This window comes from Penicillium cinerascens (assembly GCF_028974065.1).
Source record: "Penicillium cinerascens strain IBT 15544 chromosome Unknown contig_1_segment0_segment0, whole genome shotgun sequence".
Taxonomy (NCBI): Eukaryota; Fungi; Ascomycota; class Eurotiomycetes; order Eurotiales; family Aspergillaceae; genus Penicillium; species Penicillium cinerascens.
The window spans coordinates 2222925-2239699 of record NW_026695287.1 but is presented as its reverse complement, the minus strand read 5'-3'; the positions used below and the strand labels follow the sequence as shown (position 1 = coordinate 2239699).

Genomic DNA, 16775 nt, shown 5'->3' with positions numbered 1-16775 from the left:
CTGGCAATCTTCCTCACTTTGCCAGCGCAAAACTGGGACCTCACTCCGTAGTATAACCTAGCGGGACCGTCGCGGGGGCGGATGGCTCAGCGGCACCTAGGATGTATTACGCTGCCCGTTGCCTCGTGATTTTACCCATCTTCGTATAGGTACCTGGACAATCGTTGTTAGGTAATATTACCAGATCTGAAGCCTGTATATACGCTAGTAAAGCGACTAGTCATTTTAGTCATTTGGTCCATTGTGTTAACTAACATTATTGGAACGGGGCCGGCTAACGGAGTTGTTTCCGGTATGGCCCCCCTCCCCCCCGTTGATTAAATTTCCGAGTTGGATACGCCCAAGATAATAGATGCTTTTTCCCTTGCCCGAAAATTCCATCCTATTCATCTTGTTCCTATGGTAGCCCAACCTACCTACCTAGTGGCCCCCTTAAGGCATTGAATCGTCCCGGGGCGTAATGAATTCGGTCGACATCTTGGGTAGCTGGGCGAGCTATGGCTTGAAAATAGTAAAAAGGATACATAAACAACCCGCCCAATATGGGATGACATAAAAGCTGTGATGCAAATGTATAACCCGCTTCAACTAGACATTGCAGCAGAACCGTATAAAATCCTTAAATGTCGTTCGAATTACCCGAGGTGACAGGCAGAGAGGTTACATTCTACCCTGTTTTGACTATACCGAGACTGTTCACACCCCAGCGGCATCAGACTCGTTAGTTAGAGCAACGTAATGAATAATGTCAGATGAGCGTATCAATCTACTATGTACGGCTTCATCGTACACATAACTAACAGCCAGCTGATAAGGCTTGTAATGAACGATCACTAGCAATCAAACATTGTCACGAGAAAGGGTGATTTGACAATTGCAACGATGATCCCCCGTCCACAACCAATGTATGCCCATTGATATAGCTCGCAGCCTGAGACGCCAGAAACACCACCGCGTCGGCAACCTCCTCCGGGTCGGCCAGTCGTCTCATCGGCAAATCACCCAGCATAACATCCTTAACGCCCGGCGCCCCGTCCAGGAATTTGTCCATCAACGGCCCCGAAACGTACGAGGGAGCAACGGCATTGATTCTGATACCATTGCGCGCGTTTTCAAGAGCTGCTCCATCGAGTCAGAAATCCACGAAACCGAATAAACGAAAGGAAGGACCCACCGGCTGTTTGAACCAGCCCTTTGACGGCGTGTTTGGCCGCGATATAATTGCCGACTCCCAGGAACGCCCCTTCCGAGGCCAGCGAGGTTAACAATACGATTGAACCCCGGGTTTGGTTCTGCCGTCTAGTCGAAACTGGTTCCTGGCTGGTCATTGCCCGGATCATCTCGCGGACGACTAAAAAGCACCCGATATTGTGCACCTCGTCCATGCTCCTATATGATTCTAGGCTCATGTTGCTGATCGGGGTTTGATTGATACAGGGGGTCTTGCCTTGGGTGGTCAGAAATCATCCAGCACGGAGAGGAAATCACGACTTGATTTGCTTACCCCGGCCGTAGTTACGCAAATATCAATGCGGCCATACCGGTCCTTGGCTCTTGCTACCAACGCCTGCACTTGCGCCTCCTCGCGGACGTCAACATGGTAGGCGATCGCCTCGTAGCCTTCTCGCCCTGCGAATGCGTAGCTCGACCTGGCGGTTTCTTGGGCTTGAGAGAGATCGATGTCGGCGCAGACTAGGGCCGTGAGGCCTTCCTTGACAATCGTATAGGCGACCGCGCGCCCAATGCCACTTCCTATAGTTCAATTAATTCACCTATCAGTTTGAACGGTTACTCGCGCAAACAGTTGACGGGGGGAGTTGGCGTTGCGGTCGGCGAGGCAGACGAAAACCAGAAAGGGGGACGAAATGCACAGCGTACCAGCACCAAGGACCAGAGCGACACCTTCCACCTGCATCGGGGCAATTTACGGCGGCTTACTGTGTGCACTTGACAAATCAGATTCCGGTCAACCACCTCTGCAATTGGTGTCGACTTGATTGTTCTTTATGCACGCAGGCTGTCGCGTCCCAGCTCACTCCTTTCAGCAGTGGGGCTCAATGTAACCATCATGATTGTCATGCATGGTATTGCATGATTCTGGAGTACCAAGTCCAGGACTGGGCCGTGGGGAACGCCAATTGAGGGGTTGCGGCTCGTAGCGGCGCGTGGCGGCGGGACTCCCGTCGGTTGGACGAAGATCCACCGGTTAATCGGGGGTTAAAGCTAAATTCGGGTAAGCTCTCCATGTATCCAGGTTACATCGGTGCAGGTGTCTGTCAGTAGCCCCTGTATAGCTCGACACCAGGTGCGTCAGCCGACTCAGCCCTCACACTTGGCCTTCCGCGGTCATCACGCCATCCAGTAAAGATACTCGTTCTCTCGGAGACGACGGATTTCCACCCTGGTCCGCAAGCGTTCGGGGGCATTTTGGCCCCCAAAAGTGCGAGATTCGACGCGGTCCTTAGAGCCAATTAATTCTTTGTCGCAAGCATCTTCCTTCCCGCGTTCCCTATTTCAATCCACTGCCATGACCAACGAGAGGTCCGTCTTACATCGATCACCCAGCAATCACCCTCGCCTCAACATGCCGTGGACGCCAGCCGAGCACTCGCCGAACACCTTCACCCGGCCCCTTGGCCCCAACGAGGTGTTCATCAAGCTGGTCAGTGATCCCGGCCACCCGCTCGGTCGTGAACACTGGGCGGTCAATTACACGGCCACTATCAGTACTCGCGGGGCATTCGTAGCCTTGTCAGGCTCGCCCGACCTGCTACCAACCCTCATCCGCTATAGTTGGTTGCATCTGCGCTTCCAGCACCCCAGTCTAGCTGCGCATCCGGATTCCTCCAACTCCACCGTCGTCTACACGGTTCCTGACTCTGCTGATGCTCTTAGCCAATGGGCCTCGCGGACATTTCACGTGGAGGCCGATGCCCAGTCCGCCAACGAGGTGATTCCCACCATTGCACCAGCTGCTGACGCCCGGCTGTACTATATCCCCCAATCGAGTGAGCTGCTCCTGCACACCGCACACTGGCGCATGGACGGAGTCGGCGGCCTGCTCCTCCTCGGGCAGCTGGTGGACCTGATGGCCTCGCACGCTGACACCCTCCTCTCGGGGAAGCTGCCGGACCCATTCGATTCCTTCCATTGGGCATCGGAGGTCGCCCGGCTGGCGCCACCGGTGGAAGAGGCCGGCAACATGCCCCTCACCGCGACCGACGAGCAGAAGGCTATCGCCCACGGGGCAGTCGGCACATTTGCCCTAGCGGCCGGCGCCCTCGGGGTGCCCTATACCGGGGATGCCTCGACCGTGCCCTCCGGCACGCGGGCCGCCGAGCTCACGTTCTCGCCCGCCACAACGTCCGCCGCCGTGTCCGCCGCAAAAGCACGCGGCGTCGGGATCACGGCCGCCGTGCATGCCAGTCTGGCCGCTGTCAACTTCCGGCGCGCGATCGCCGAGCACCAGGGCCGTCACTATACCAGCACCATCAAACAGTCGCTGCGGCCGTATCTGCCCGAACCGTACTCTACCCCCGCGGCGGCAGCCGGGCTATACACGTCCGGCTGGTTGGTGCGGGTCGACACCTCCGGGACCTGGGTGGAGAATGCCCGTATGTATCAGGCGGAGTATCAGAAGGGCATCAGCAGCGAGTATCTCCAGGCGCACCGGGAGTATGCGTCCACTTTGGTCGAGGTAATTAAGAACCTGCCGACCCCGACGGAGCCGCCCAGCGATATCGATATCAGCAGCATGGGGATCATGGAGAAATATCTGGCGCGCGAATATGGAACCCCGGAGCGCGGGTTTAGCATCACGCATGCCGGGGTGGGCGTGGAAATTCTTTCGCGCCAAGGAGTGGTTTTTGTGTGGACGTTCCGTGATCAGTTGACACTGCGGCTGGTGTATAACGAGGCTTTCCACACCCCGGAGCAGATTATGGAGTTTTTACACGACATTCAGGCGGACCTGTTGACGCAATTGCAGGTGGCGGAGTAGAAGACTGTTAAATTCGAATAGTCGTTGAGAACATAAGTACAGGGCTTGCACTGGTCCTTTGAGTTATTCAGCAAACTAACAGCCTCGCCTAAACAATGTCACGATCGAGTCGACTGAGTGCCGGGAGAGACCTAATGGGTATGTTATTGGGCATGTTATTGAACTGCACGGCTTTTGGAGATATACAGCTAGAATGGTATCATACAAAAGGCGCTGAAATGCATTGCTGGCAACTGCCTCCATGAAAAGGTGATCTCTGCAGGAATGGTGATCCTGTGGAAATCTGAGGTGCCAGTACACAAGGGTATAGCGGCCTGGGTTGTATTTTCATATTTGGGCCAATTTGATGCCTGAGCACCGCCCTACATACAACGCCTAAAAGTACAGCAGAGAGCAGACAGGCAACCAAACATAAGAGCAGAACCATGAGACACATGCACTTGCGATCCGTCAGACACTATCCCACTCCGAGACCGATCGCGTTGCTTCGATGGTGGTGTTATTGTGATGCCTTTTCGGAGTCCCCGAATAATGGCCCATGAGGATGGCCTCTCTGTCTTCTTCGAGGGGACGGAATGATCGGTTGCCACACAGCAAGTCCGACGCAGTTTGCTTGCTTGCAGATAATGATAAAGCGCTGGTACGGCGTTGCTCATTTCTGCTTCGCAGGCGGCGTCCGAGTTCCACAATATTAGGGAGGCAGACGGACATAAGAGAAATCGGGCCTTCACACTGCACCCAACGGATATATTCGATGGTGGTCCAGGTCAGATCGGCTTCCAAGTCAGAACCGGCCTTGAGGAGAGTAATGAGGCGACCGAGAGACAGGATGACCACTCTGGCACGTGCCGATGCCGGTTAGCAAGCTCCTGATGGTCGGACTGTTTTTGATGTGCTCGGGGAACGTACGAGTAACCGCAAATAAAGAGGCCGGTTAGCATGACCTTCTTCGCCTTGGTCATGTGCAACGACCAGAGAAGTGGCAGCGGGATCAACAGGATGATCACATCCAGGACCGCACTGGGGGCAGCAGTCCCGGTAAAGAATTTCCACTGCGTGAAGCATTTGGCGTTGGGAACGGGATCCCAGGAGGCATGAACGGGCGTGCACTGGAAGGTGGTCGCCAACCAGGCCCCGATCAGCCAGCAAACGCAGAGCGTACCGACCGCCCAGAGCGTAGGGCGGACCCAGATGCCTCCCCGTTTGAGCACTCGATGGTAGAAGCAGAGCACCGATAATTTAGGAAAAGTAATGCATGCATCGTATAAGTAGGCGGCGGCGAAGATAATCTTGGGGCCCTCGAGTTGGTTGCTGATGGGTAATGTGGCTGAATGACGACCCAATCCCAGAGAGATCCAGTAGAATATAAGGGCTGATTCGGCGATAATAAAAGGCTATGAGACACAGGGTTACCACGCAATCCTCTGCGTCAAGTCGAGGGAAACGCCTCTGTTTCCGGGGAACAGCTCGTACCAACGTTAGGATGGCAAACAAGTCATCATAACCAAACTTGTGAGTGGGCGAGCCCCAGATGGACCAGCAGCGGAGGGCGACCGAGGCCACAGCCAATATGAGCATCACGACACAAAGGGTGATGAGCCCCGGCTGGCGGTTGCCCTCAGACTCTGCGGAAGACATGTTCCGACCGCTATCTCTCGGCCTAATAATGGGCATGAATGGGAGAGTACCTACCTGAGAAGAAAGGAGAGACGGAAGCAATAAGGCAACGGACGAAGGAGTCGGTGCAAGGATAATCACATTCGAGCGACTTGGCCTGACATGCTACTCCGAACCCAAGTTAAGACAGACACCGTCCCCGCGGAGTATGTGGGGGCCATGTTGCTTTCTGCATTAGTCCATGCTTTCTGCAGTAGTGCATTGTCTCTGAACCCTGCACGGCTGACGACCCTCGGACCCAGGCTTAATCTATCGTTGGGGCCATAGAGATTCATTTCACGGCGTTACATTACATATAGACCCGAGACTCACCCGCCCCGCGGGTCCGACCGACCCGCATAAGACACACTTTACCTATTTGGGACACACCCTACTATTTTAGGATAGATAACTAGGTGGATTCACACCTAAAATATGACTTTTTTGCCAAACAGGTGACTTTTTTCCTAAAAGCAGCCAGTGGGGACCCTGAGGGTCACCCTCGGGGTCGGGATGTTAGACCCTCCACCCGCCAAGAGGAGACGCGAGTGGAGGGTCTAACATCCCGACACCGAGGGTGAGTGCCAGGTCTAATAAGCATACGCTAGGCGCCCACGGCTAGGATGGCCTAGATAGACTCACCAAGCTGCTTCCTCGTCAGAAGCATAAGAATTCTTCAGACTATGTACTGCGGATTAATAGATGATCCGAAGTAATATTTCCTTATGTAATCAGAAACCTACAAATTGCCAAATTCAGGGACATAGCAATACAGAGTTCTTTCCACCGCTGATTGGCCCCTATATTACGTACTCCGACAATCTTTGGATCCATGCAAAGCTAAATTCACTGCGCAGACAGAGCATGTAAGATCCGTTTCAAATTGCAAGATGTCTCTGTCTGCCCGTCGCCCGGTATCTGGTGTAATCCACTCTCTCGTGGAATTGGTCCGCAACGCTCTGAACCTGGATCCCCTTGTCTTTGTGAACTCTGGACTCATCGTGGTCGGCCTCATTACTTCGCTCCGATCCGCCGGGAATGTATTGTACACCTACGCTGAAAAGACATGCTTGTCAACAGTACATGTGAGGGCGGAAGATCCTCTCTATGATGATATTGTTCGCTGGATGAACGATCATGCTTTTCGGCGTCGCAACTTTCTGTCCGTCCTGGCACAAACTACCAACAATTCCGACAACGACAAAGCTCTAATACGATCCCCACTGGCGCAACTGGATTCCGATAGGCTGATCAGCTACCGCGAGGTAGAGGATAACTCGTTCATTGAGCTGAAGCCTTTCCAAGGATCCCGTCTCTTTCGCTTTAAGCGAACATGGATGCTTTTCAGCCACACAGCGAGCAGTCCTGAAAGCATGGGTCGTCCTCCCCAACTGGATACCAATCCTCCGTTGAAGTTACAGTGCCTCAGTCTTTCACTTTCTCCGATCAAGAAGTTCCTTGACGAGGTCCGTGCCTACAGTCGTAAAGTCTCGGTGTCTAGCATCACAGTCTTCCGAACTAGGCCCAATTCCCCGGACCTCGTCCGTTGGAGCTCCGTCGCTTCGCGCCCATCCAGAGACATCTCCACCGTCATCCTTCATAAGCACAAGAAACAAACTATCCTGCGGGACATCAATGAGTACCTTCATCCGCATACAAGGCAATGGTATGCCAACCACGGCATTCCCTATCGGCGTGGATATCTGTTTTCCGGGCCCCCGGGAACAGGTAAAACGAGCCTTGCTTCCGCGATTGCAGGGGTCTTCGGTCTGGATATATACGTCTTGAGCTTACTAGATCCATCTATGACCGAATCGCAATTCATCCGACTGTTCTCCGAGGTGCCCACACGGTGCGTGGTGCTATTGGAGGATGTTGATGCCGCAGGGCTGAACAGAGGCGACCAGGAGCCTGGCCAAGATTCTACCCTATCAAGATCAGCGAACACAACGCCAGCAAACACATCTGTATCTCTATCTGGCTTGCTCAACGCAATTGACGGCGTCTCATCCCACGAGGGCCGCATCTTGATTATGACAACCAATGTGCCGCAGCAGTTGGATCGCGCGCTGATTCGACCCGGCCGTGTGGACATACATATTCGATTTGAGCTTCCGTCTCAAGAGGAGCTTCGGGATCTCTTCTTGAGCATATACAGCGATGTGTATCAGAACGCCGAATTCTCTCCGGGGGAACGAAAGCGGGAGCTGGGAAGGTTGAATGACCTGGCAATGCACTTTGCAGGGTGCCTGCCGGAGAAGCGATTTAGTCTTGCGGAAGTACAAGGTTTTCTTCTGCGGTATAAACGGCAGCCGGAGGAGGCGTGTGACAATGTTAGAGGCTGGGTTGAGGAGATGGAATATGGAGAAGTGGCGTTGTAAATGTACACTAGGTGATTGGAGTAGGCGTTCAATCGTTTTCCAAATCATATAAGTAATTTCATGGTAACAGATACATCCAAAAACACCCTTCTATCTACGCCGGCTTCCATTCATAGTGATGAGGTCCCTTCTTGACCGGTCCGGGATCTTCACCCGGAACACCGGGCTTATTGTAAGAATGCGAACCGAAGTAGTCCATCTGAGCCTCCATAAACTTGGTCGGTAGAACCGTGCCACTCTCATACTTGAGATACTCGAGCGTTGCTGCGATGGATGTCATGTACTGATCAGACTTGGTGCCCTGAATGACAATTTCCTTCAGGGGCTCGTAGTTGTCGTGCAGCTCTCTGGACACGGCGTCCACAAATTTCATGTTCATTACCGGCTTCTGTGCCAAGGCCGGCTGCAACAGATCCGCAATATGCTCGGACTCGATGATACAGCCTGCACGCCAAATCTGGAGGCAATCGGCCAAGTTGATCTCCCAGCCTTCATCTTCAGAAGCGCGGGCAATCAGCTCCAGGCCCTGGCAAAACGACGAGAGGAACGTGGCGAAGACGGCCCGTCGAAGTTTTTCAATGAGCGCCTTTTGATCCATAGATGATGTTTCGATGCGCTTCGGCGTAGGCATTTTCAGTTTCTTCGCGACCTCTAGACGCTCGGCACGGTTGCCGCTTGCCACGCGCATAAAGTGAGCAGTTGCCAATGTCGGGCACGAAATGTGTCGCTCAGCTGCCTCCATCAATGACCACAAGGGTGTGCCTTCGGTATTATCATCATCTTGAACAACTTTGTCGAGAACGTCGTCGAGCACATAACCGTCGTTCTTGCTAGCGCCTTCACCCTTTTCGTCACCCTCCGGCGTCTTCTTCTTCTTCAGGATATCTGCTCCGATCGAGATGAGAAAGTTCTTGCGCAGCTCGCCTGACTCGTTCCATTGCGCGAAGACGTCTCCGATTTGGCTATAGTCCATGCCCATGCCATAGTGCATATAAGACCACGCTTCAGCAAGAGAAGAGAGCATGCCGCCCTCGATGCCGTTGTGGACCATCTTGACGAAATGTCCCGCGCCGCCTGGGCCGATTCGGGTCACGCATGGTGTGCCGTCCCTGGGGACTTTGGCCGCGTACTGCTCGAGGAAAGGCATGACGAGAGCGATAGCTTTGGCATCTCCACCGGGCGACAGACTAGGTCCGTGGCGTGCCGACTGATAGCCACCAGAAACGCCCATGCCGATCCAATCGACCCCCATGGCCTTGCATTCTTTCTGGCGTCGCTCGGTTCTGCGGTAGTACTCATTTCCGCCGTCCAGAATGATATCCCCTCTCTCCAAATCACCCTTCAACATTCCCAGAACTGAGTCTGCAGGAGGACCGTGTGTAACGGAGAACATGAACAGTTTCCGGTTATTGTCGTTTTTGCCCTCGAGACTTTTGGTGAATTTCTTCAGATCGGTGAACCCCTCCACTTTGCCCTTGGACGTTGTGGCCTTTTTCTCCATATTCATCACTTTTTCGACATTTGCCTTTTCCACGTCCCAAACTGACACATCGAGGCCAATTTCGGCAAATGCAAAGACCATCATCGAGCCCATGCTTCCGGCTCCGACGACACCGATGTGCTTAAACGGTTGAGATGCTTTTGCGGACGACATGATGGTGTCTTGTTTGCTGAACTTCGACTGCCCCAGGCCCATGAAAGAATGGATGGTCTAGTGCTGTAAAATAATAAAAGGCAGAAATAAAAATGGGACCATGGGCGTTCTTCAATGGGCGAGTGGCAACCGGATTATTAGCCCGGGATTTTGCGAACATGTCAACATTCAGTCAGCGGCAGCCACGCCACCTCCAGGTAGAGATAACCCTCAATTGGGATTTAGCCCGGACTTATGGACACTAAAATGGCAATTGCCTGTGAAATCCTGAATTTTTTAAAAGTGTAAATATGATATAGGGTTGACGGAAGAATCCTTGAACAGCGGGAAGTCAACATTGCGTCACAATGAACTAAATAATCTTAACCGATCAGCACTTACACCTTGCTCATGCAGCTTCCTTCCAACGCTTCGGCTTATCGAGGGGTCTATCTTAGGTACACGACTAACATCAGACCGAATTTGATTGCCGTTGAAACATTCAAAATGATACCAATAACACGCGCCTCGGTCCAAGCAATCCCCCTATCCTACGCATCGTGCTCAATCGGCTGCAAGCCCAGCGACACACTCCCCCGCAAACTCGAAGCGATCAGCAAAGCCGGCTTCATCTCAATCGAGCTTTCATTCCCCGATATTCTCGAATATGGAGCCCACCTACAAGGAGAACCATTCTCACCGAATAACTTTTCCAAACTCGTCGTAATCGCTGCCGAGATCCGAAAGCTTTGCGATGCTAATTCTTTGACTATCATGATGTTGCAGCCATTCGCGAACTTCGAGGGTTGGCCGAGGGGGTCGTCGGAACGAGAGGACGCGTTTGCGAGAGCGAGGGGGTGGATTGAAATTATGAAGGTTGTTGGGACGGATTTGTTGCAGGTATGTATCTGTTTGGGTTACGGTGTGGATTGTCAAGCTAATGGATTTTCAGGTCGGAGCTACGGATACACCAGCGGACAAGATCTCCATCTCCCGCGAGGCCGTCGTCACTGATCTCCGCGAACTAGCGGATATGCTAGCAAAGCATAACTTCCGAATGGCATACGAGAACTGGTGCTGGTCAACCCACGCACCAGGCTGGAAAGATGTATGGGAAATCGTCTCGGCTATCGACCGCCCAAACGTCGGGCTATGCCTAGACACATTCCAGACAGCCGGTAGTGAATGGGCAGATCCAACGACTGAATCTGGTATAATAGAGACAGTCCCGAGTGATGTCCTCCAAAAGAACTTCGCCGCTAGCATGGACGAGCTCGCTCGCGCTATTCCGCCCGACAAGATCTATCTGCTGCAGATCTCGGATGCGTACAAGGTGTCCCCGTTGCAGAAGGAAACTATTGCAGGACTGAGACCCCGCGGGCGCTGGAGTCACGATTATAGGCCCATGCCGTATGATGGGGGTTATTTGCCGATCGAGAATGTGGCCAAGGCGGTGCTGAAGACTGGGTTTCGAGGGTGGTTCTCTATGGAGATTTTCGATGCCGGGCCGGAGGGGAAGGGGAAGAAGTATGAGATGGATGCTTTTGCAAAGAAGGCGATGGACAGTATGCAGAAGCTGTTGGAAAATTGTACAGATGAGTGATGGTAATGGGTTATGTTTTAATATTTCAATTCCTGAGACAAATAGATATACATGGACTTTTTATCCTTTACCCAACAAATAAAATGAGGCAATTTGTGCCTCGCGAGGGAAAACGCCGAGGATGAAATGCAATAGACGCCATGATTTCATAAGGCATGCAGTATTAACGAGGTGAACGAATCGAGTTTATAACTCTCTCGTTCCCTAGTTCGCGTTGCTGGGGTAGGCAACGGTGTAGGTAGGGACGAACTCCTCCTTGATCGAGCGCAAGCTGACGAAGCGCGACAGAAGGTTGGCGCTGCCGGCCTTGTCGTTGGTACCACTGGCGCGGGCACCACCGAAGGGCTGCTGGCCGACAACGGCACCAGTGCTCTTGCAGTTGATATAGAAGTTACCAGCGGCGTTGCGGAGAGCCTCGTCGGCCACCTGGACGGCTTCGCGGTCCTGAGCGAACACGGATCCGGTCAGGCCGTAGGTGCTGGTGCTGTCGATCTTCTCGCAGATTTTGACAAAGTCGGCCTCGGTCGCGTCGTTGTACGAGTGGATCACGATGATGGGGCCGAAGAGCTCACGGGACAGAAGAGGGTGGTCGGGGTTCGAGGTGCGGTAGACGGTGGGCTGGATGTACCATCCCTTGGAAGAGTCGTAAGAGCCACCGGCAAGCAGCTCAAGCTCAGGGTCATTCTTGGCCTCGTCGATAACACCAGCCAGCTTGTTGAAAGAGCCCTCGTGGATGACGGGGCCGCAGAAGTTGGAGAACTCAGAGGGCTCCCCAACCTTGAGCTTCTCAACCTCGGCGGCAACTCCCTGGACAAATTCATCGGCAATGGAAGAGGCAACGTATGCGCGAGAGGTAGCACTGCACTTCTGGCCCTGGAACTCGAAAGCACCACGGACGGTCTGAACCACGGCGTTGCGGACATCAGCCGACTTGTGAACCAGGTGGAAGTTCTTGCCACCAGTCTCACCCACGATGCGAGGATAGCTGCGGTACTTGCCATCCGCGACACCCTGAGAAATCTTGCCGTAAAGGCTACGGAAGACGTCGGTGCTACCAGTGAAGTGCAGAGCAGCGAACTCCTTGTGAGCGAGGATTGTGCTAGTAACCTCCTCGGCGTCACCGGGCACAAACTGGATGACATCCTTAGGCAGGCCAGCCTCGAGGAGGATCTGGTGCACAAGCCAGTTGGAAGCAATGGCAGAGGGCGAAGGCTTCCACACGACAACGTTACCCATCAGAGCGGGCGCGCCAGCCAGATTACCACCGATCGCGGTGAAGTTGAAGGGGCTGATGGCATAGACGAAACCCTCAAGAGGGCGGTACTCGAGGCGGCTAATACAATGTTAACAATCCAATCTCTCTTATAACAATTTTGCGACTGCACTTACTTCCAGACACCGGGAGCGTGGTGAGCAGGCTGCTGAGAGTACAGCTCCTCGGCGTACTTGACACCAAAGCGGAAGAAGTCACACAGCTCGGCGGCAGAGTCAATCTCCGCCTGCCAGGCGTTCTTGCCCTGACCGTGCATGGTCAAAGCCATAATATCATAACGGTACTTGGTCGCGATCAGGTCCGCGGCCTTGAGGAAAATGCTGGCACGCTCGGCGAAGGGAGTAGCGGCCCAGGACTTGCGCGCGGCCAGAGCAGAGGCAATGGCGGATTCGACATCAGCCTTGGACGCGTTGGAGTAGGTAGCAACGGCGGCGTGAGAGGCCGGGTTGCTCTGGGTGAAGGTTTGGGAGCTCTTGATCTCCTTGCCAGCCACGACCAAAGGCACGTTCAACGGAGCCTGCTGCTTGTACTTGGCCAAAGCCTCCTCCAGACCCTTGCGGCCCGCGGTACCGGGCGCATAGTGCTGGTTCGGCTCATTGTTGATCTGAGGCACTTTGAAGTTGGCGTAGGTGCTCATGGCACGCGAGGTCGAGCTCGGAATGCGGCATGCGAGCCGCGACAGCGGCTGCGCTCTAGCGCGGAGGAAGGACGACTGCATTCTGGAGATTGTGGAACGAAAAGGGTATCAATGGGCTCCTGATCGCTTTCCAGAGGCCGAAGTGAGTTGCAGAAGAAAACAAATTTTAAAGTCGACGCGGGGTACCTGGATATGATGAAATGACCGGCTACCCCCGGCAGTGACCCGAAGCTCATCGTACAAAGCTGGATGAGGTACACTGTACAAGATGCACGCGCCGGTAACGAATGAAAAACGGCCGGCAAGAGTCCCGGGTGGGTCAACCGGGCCGGACTCTTCACCTGTCGGTGCGCTGGTTGGAAGATCCACCGTGAACCGGTGGATCGCTGCTTGTACCCTGTACTCTATCTACTCTAGCTTCGGGTAATGGCTAATCAAAAGCAGGGGTATCCGGGATGAAATATCCCCCGCAATCATCAAAGATAGTCGAGGTGCCAGAGATACGAAGAGCAAAGATCACGAGGGGTACGTGTGGGACCATAATATTTTCAGATCTAGTTTCTAGCCATGATAACACATGGCAGCTCGTGAAGTCTTTTATCCCCCTGTTGCATACTATACCCTGAATGGAAGTAGCAAATTCCAGCAGAAATATAAAAAAAATCCAATCTATCTCGATTAAGACAGTCTATGCAATCCACCACCAGACGCGCTCCAGCCAGTTGCGAGGGAGTCGCTCCACCTCATTTTCACTCATTCGGTCAATCTCCTCTTTACCAGAGATGACATCGACGTCTGCCACGGGAACCATCCAAGGGGTCCGGTACCAGATCTTGTGACCGAAGTAAAGCGCAAAGAAAATGGCAAACACAATGTAGGACACTAGGAAGCCCGAGGCAGTGAAGGACCCCGGGAAGAAGACAGCGTAGCCGTTGGTAATAGCTAGCAGGGCAATAACCACCATGGCATAGTAGGTACCCCACGGCTGGAAAGGAGTCTTGAAAGGTCGTGATTCGAGGAGACCGTTGAAAGCCAGAGCCTTGCGGAAACGCAAATATGCAAAACCCACGAGAACCCACGAGAGAAAACCACCGACGGTCGTGATGTTGGTGAACCAGTAGAAGACGTTGGCTCCCGAGCTCGACAGGTTCAAGAATGCCAACAGACCAATCGACCAGGTGACCAGCACCGCGGGATAGGGTACACCGTTCTTGGTGCAACGAGTGAAGACCTTGGGAGCGTTGCCTGCACAGGCAAGAGAATACAGGGTTCGCGATCCAGCGTAAACCCAGGAGTTGCCAGAAGACCAGGCGGAAAGGAGAATGGCAGCGTTGATGACGTGGTTCAGCCCCTTGATGCCGGCGTTTTGGATGCCAATGACAAATGGACTGGCGCCAGCGCCGGACGCTCCACTGGCAACACCCGACAGAAGGTTCTTGTCATTGTAGGCGACAGTGACACCAATGACCAAGCTTCCAAGGACATAGAATGCAAAGAGACGGTAGATGAATCGGTTGGTGGCCTTGGGAATGTTCCGACGAGGGGAAACAGCTTCTCCGGCAGCGGTGGTGATCAGCTCAGGAGAGAAAATGAAGGAGAATCCAGATTTGATCAAAGCAGTCCAGAACGCAAGGAAACGACCGGTGTTGACATTTGACACCAGATACGGTTCGACGAAGGCGCCGGGAGTTTGCCAGTAGCGGAATCCGAGTCGATCGTGGTTCGGGCCTCCGCCAAAGAAGAGTACCACGCCGAGGATAATGAGGCCGATGATGGCGATGATTTTCAATGATGCAAACCAAAATTCGGCTTCACCGTACCAGGATACAGCGACGATATTCAGAAAGAGGACGACTGTATGAGAGGCCGGTTTTAGCTCATGAATTCTCTGCCAAATGCCGACGTGGAGTCTGTCTCACCGAGAAGGATAATCGCAATCCATACGCCGACACTAACTGAAGTTAGCCAATATTGAACGACAAGTCCAGCTGCCGTGACTTCAGACGCCGTTAACATCGAGAATGAATACCAGTAGTTATATCCTGGGTTTTGTTAGCACCAAACACCTTGATTCGGGCATCCACAGGTGTCAAACGTACCAACGGCGAATCCCAAACTTGGCTCGGTGAATCTACTAATAAGATATGGCACCGACACGCCACGCACCGGAAGGTAAGTGGTCATTTCGCCCAGCATATTCATGACGAAGTAAACCACAGTCGACATGACGATGTATGCCATGAGCAGGGGAGCTTTCTCAGCAAGTCAGCTTCCATATATTACCCTCATGTACACAAAGTGATTACCTGGACCGACCATGGACAATGCCTGTCCACTTCCAACAAATAGACCAGTGCCAATACAACCACCGAGTGCCAAGAATTGAATATGCCGTGAGCTCAACCCACGGTGTGTCTCTGAGCCCGGTACGTCCACTTCACCCGGAGTCGCTTTGCTGTCGTCATAGCATGGCTCGGCCACGCCGGCCTCGAGGCTCTTTTGGGGGTTTTCCATGATAAAAATGGTTCAAAAAAATCCAGAGAGGCTGTCAAGTGGAGGCACCACCGGACACCAGAGGAAAAGAATATAATAGGGATCAAGAGCGGAGATACTAGCTGGATCAGAAAAGAGGCCCAATGTCCAGATGGAGGGGAGCAGGGTTTTTGACACCCCTACGAATGTGCACACGGGGAATAGATAAAGCAACCGACTTGGCCCCGTCCCAGGAGAAAAGACTCGAGTTCCTGGTCCACTTGCAGGGAAGTCAAAAAACCCGCGCATCGCAGAGTCAATTTCTACTCAAAGCTCGATTCCATTGGTCGGTCACCATTATCGGACGCTTTTCGCTTTTGTTCAAAAGCATCTTAGGGATCTAGAAGAGCGTCCATTGTGGAGACACCGGTGGGCATTTTGGGTTTGGGCGGCTCTTATCGGCCGCTGTCTGACGCAGTATCTCGGATTGGGAGAAAATACTGTCGGCGGTTGATAGAGTTTTTTTTTTGAGTGATGCCGATGTCAAATGGAATTATTCCTGCGGTAACCGCCTTAGCTATACGCCGCTTGGGCTCTTGAGCCTCTTTCTAGCCGCGATCGACCGATGCTTAATTCTGAAATCGAGTTCTGATTGGACAGGCTATTGCGACCTGTTAAACCCGCAAATGTACAGCATCTCGTGGGGATTCGCGTGAATCTGGGGAATCGGGGCCCCATAACATGTTAGTCAAATTGCAATTATCATTGAGTAACGGAAACTCGCACCTGGAACCCAGCACCGGTCGGCCGAACGCGTGGCCACGTGACCACGTGACCGCAGCCCTTAGCAGAAAAGCACCGGCCCGGTCAATGGCTTATCGGCGGCCCGTGCAGCCCCAGTCCGCTATCAAACCGGGCCGTGATTATCGGTTCGCCATCGTACTTTTTTTTGCTGCTCGACTGTAGGATTCGTTCAATAAAGCTGAGGTGTGCAGGTCTGCTGATGCACTATTCAGTTGGGCAGCTAGGCAATGCATGTTTCTACATCGCAAATAAAATCCCGGCTCTGATCACTGGCGAGTCCCGGGTGGTGGGGTTGTGGGGTATATAGTCCCTTGTT

General features: G+C 53.3%; 8 protein-coding genes across 8 annotated transcripts; 3 read left to right on the top strand and 5 right to left on the bottom strand.

The window, feature by feature from the left end:
* Positions 1-850: 850 nt before the first annotated feature.
* N7498_002394 (SDR family NAD(P)-dependent oxidoreductase) lies at positions 851-1915 on the bottom strand (the record flags this gene model as incomplete). The annotated part of the gene is made up of 4 exons (XM_058449456.1): positions 851-1119; positions 1175-1442; positions 1505-1752; positions 1879-1915. 4 exons carry the CDS (start codon positions 1913-1915, stop codon positions 851-853), a joined length of 822 nt encoding a protein of 273 aa, XP_058311800.1.
* A 612-nt stretch (positions 1916-2527) lies between these two features.
* Positions 2528-4000, top strand: N7498_002393 (uncharacterized protein; the record flags this gene model as incomplete). The annotated part of the gene is made up of 1 exon (XM_058449455.1): positions 2528-4000. One exon carries the CDS (start codon positions 2528-2530, stop codon positions 3998-4000), a length of 1473 nt encoding a protein of 490 aa, XP_058311799.1.
* A 450-nt stretch (positions 4001-4450) lies between these two features.
* N7498_002392 (uncharacterized protein) lies at positions 4451-5638 on the bottom strand (the record flags this gene model as incomplete). Its single annotated transcript, XM_058449454.1, has 3 exons — positions 4451-4838; positions 4910-5394; positions 5474-5638. 3 exons carry the CDS (start codon positions 5636-5638, stop codon positions 4451-4453), a joined length of 1038 nt encoding a protein of 345 aa, XP_058311798.1.
* Positions 5639-6546: 908 nt separating this feature from the next.
* Positions 6547-8037, top strand: N7498_002391 (BCS1 and AAA domain-containing protein; the record flags this gene model as incomplete). The annotated part of the gene is made up of 1 exon (XM_058449453.1): positions 6547-8037. The coding sequence occupies one exon, from the start codon at positions 6547-6549 to the stop codon at positions 8035-8037; it is 1491 nt and encodes a 496-aa protein (XP_058311797.1).
* A 94-nt stretch (positions 8038-8131) lies between these two features.
* On the bottom strand, positions 8132-9691 carry N7498_002390 (6-phosphogluconate dehydrogenase, decarboxylating; the record flags this gene model as incomplete). Its single annotated transcript, XM_058449452.1, has 1 exon — positions 8132-9691. The coding sequence occupies one exon, from the start codon at positions 9689-9691 to the stop codon at positions 8132-8134; it is 1560 nt and encodes a 519-aa protein (XP_058311796.1).
* A 486-nt stretch (positions 9692-10177) lies between these two features.
* N7498_002389 (sugar phosphate isomerase/epimerase family protein) lies at positions 10178-11273 on the top strand (the record flags this gene model as incomplete). Its single annotated transcript, XM_058449451.1, has 2 exons — positions 10178-10570; positions 10623-11273. 2 exons carry the CDS (start codon positions 10178-10180, stop codon positions 11271-11273), a joined length of 1044 nt encoding a protein of 347 aa, XP_058311795.1.
* Positions 11274-11477: 204 nt separating this feature from the next.
* On the bottom strand, positions 11478-13264 carry prnC (delta-1-pyrroline-5-carboxylate dehydrogenase prnC; the record flags this gene model as incomplete). The annotated part of the gene is made up of 2 exons (XM_058449450.1): positions 11478-12606; positions 12663-13264. The coding sequence occupies 2 exons, from the start codon at positions 13262-13264 to the stop codon at positions 11478-11480; spliced, it is 1731 nt and encodes a 576-aa protein (XP_058311794.1).
* Positions 13265-13871: 607 nt separating this feature from the next.
* N7498_002387 (uncharacterized protein) lies at positions 13872-15697 on the bottom strand (the record flags this gene model as incomplete). The annotated part of the gene is made up of 4 exons (XM_058449449.1): positions 13872-15037; positions 15103-15225; positions 15283-15435; positions 15490-15697. 4 exons carry the CDS (start codon positions 15695-15697, stop codon positions 13872-13874), a joined length of 1650 nt encoding a protein of 549 aa, XP_058311793.1.
* Between the last annotated feature and the right edge of the window lie 1078 nt (positions 15698-16775).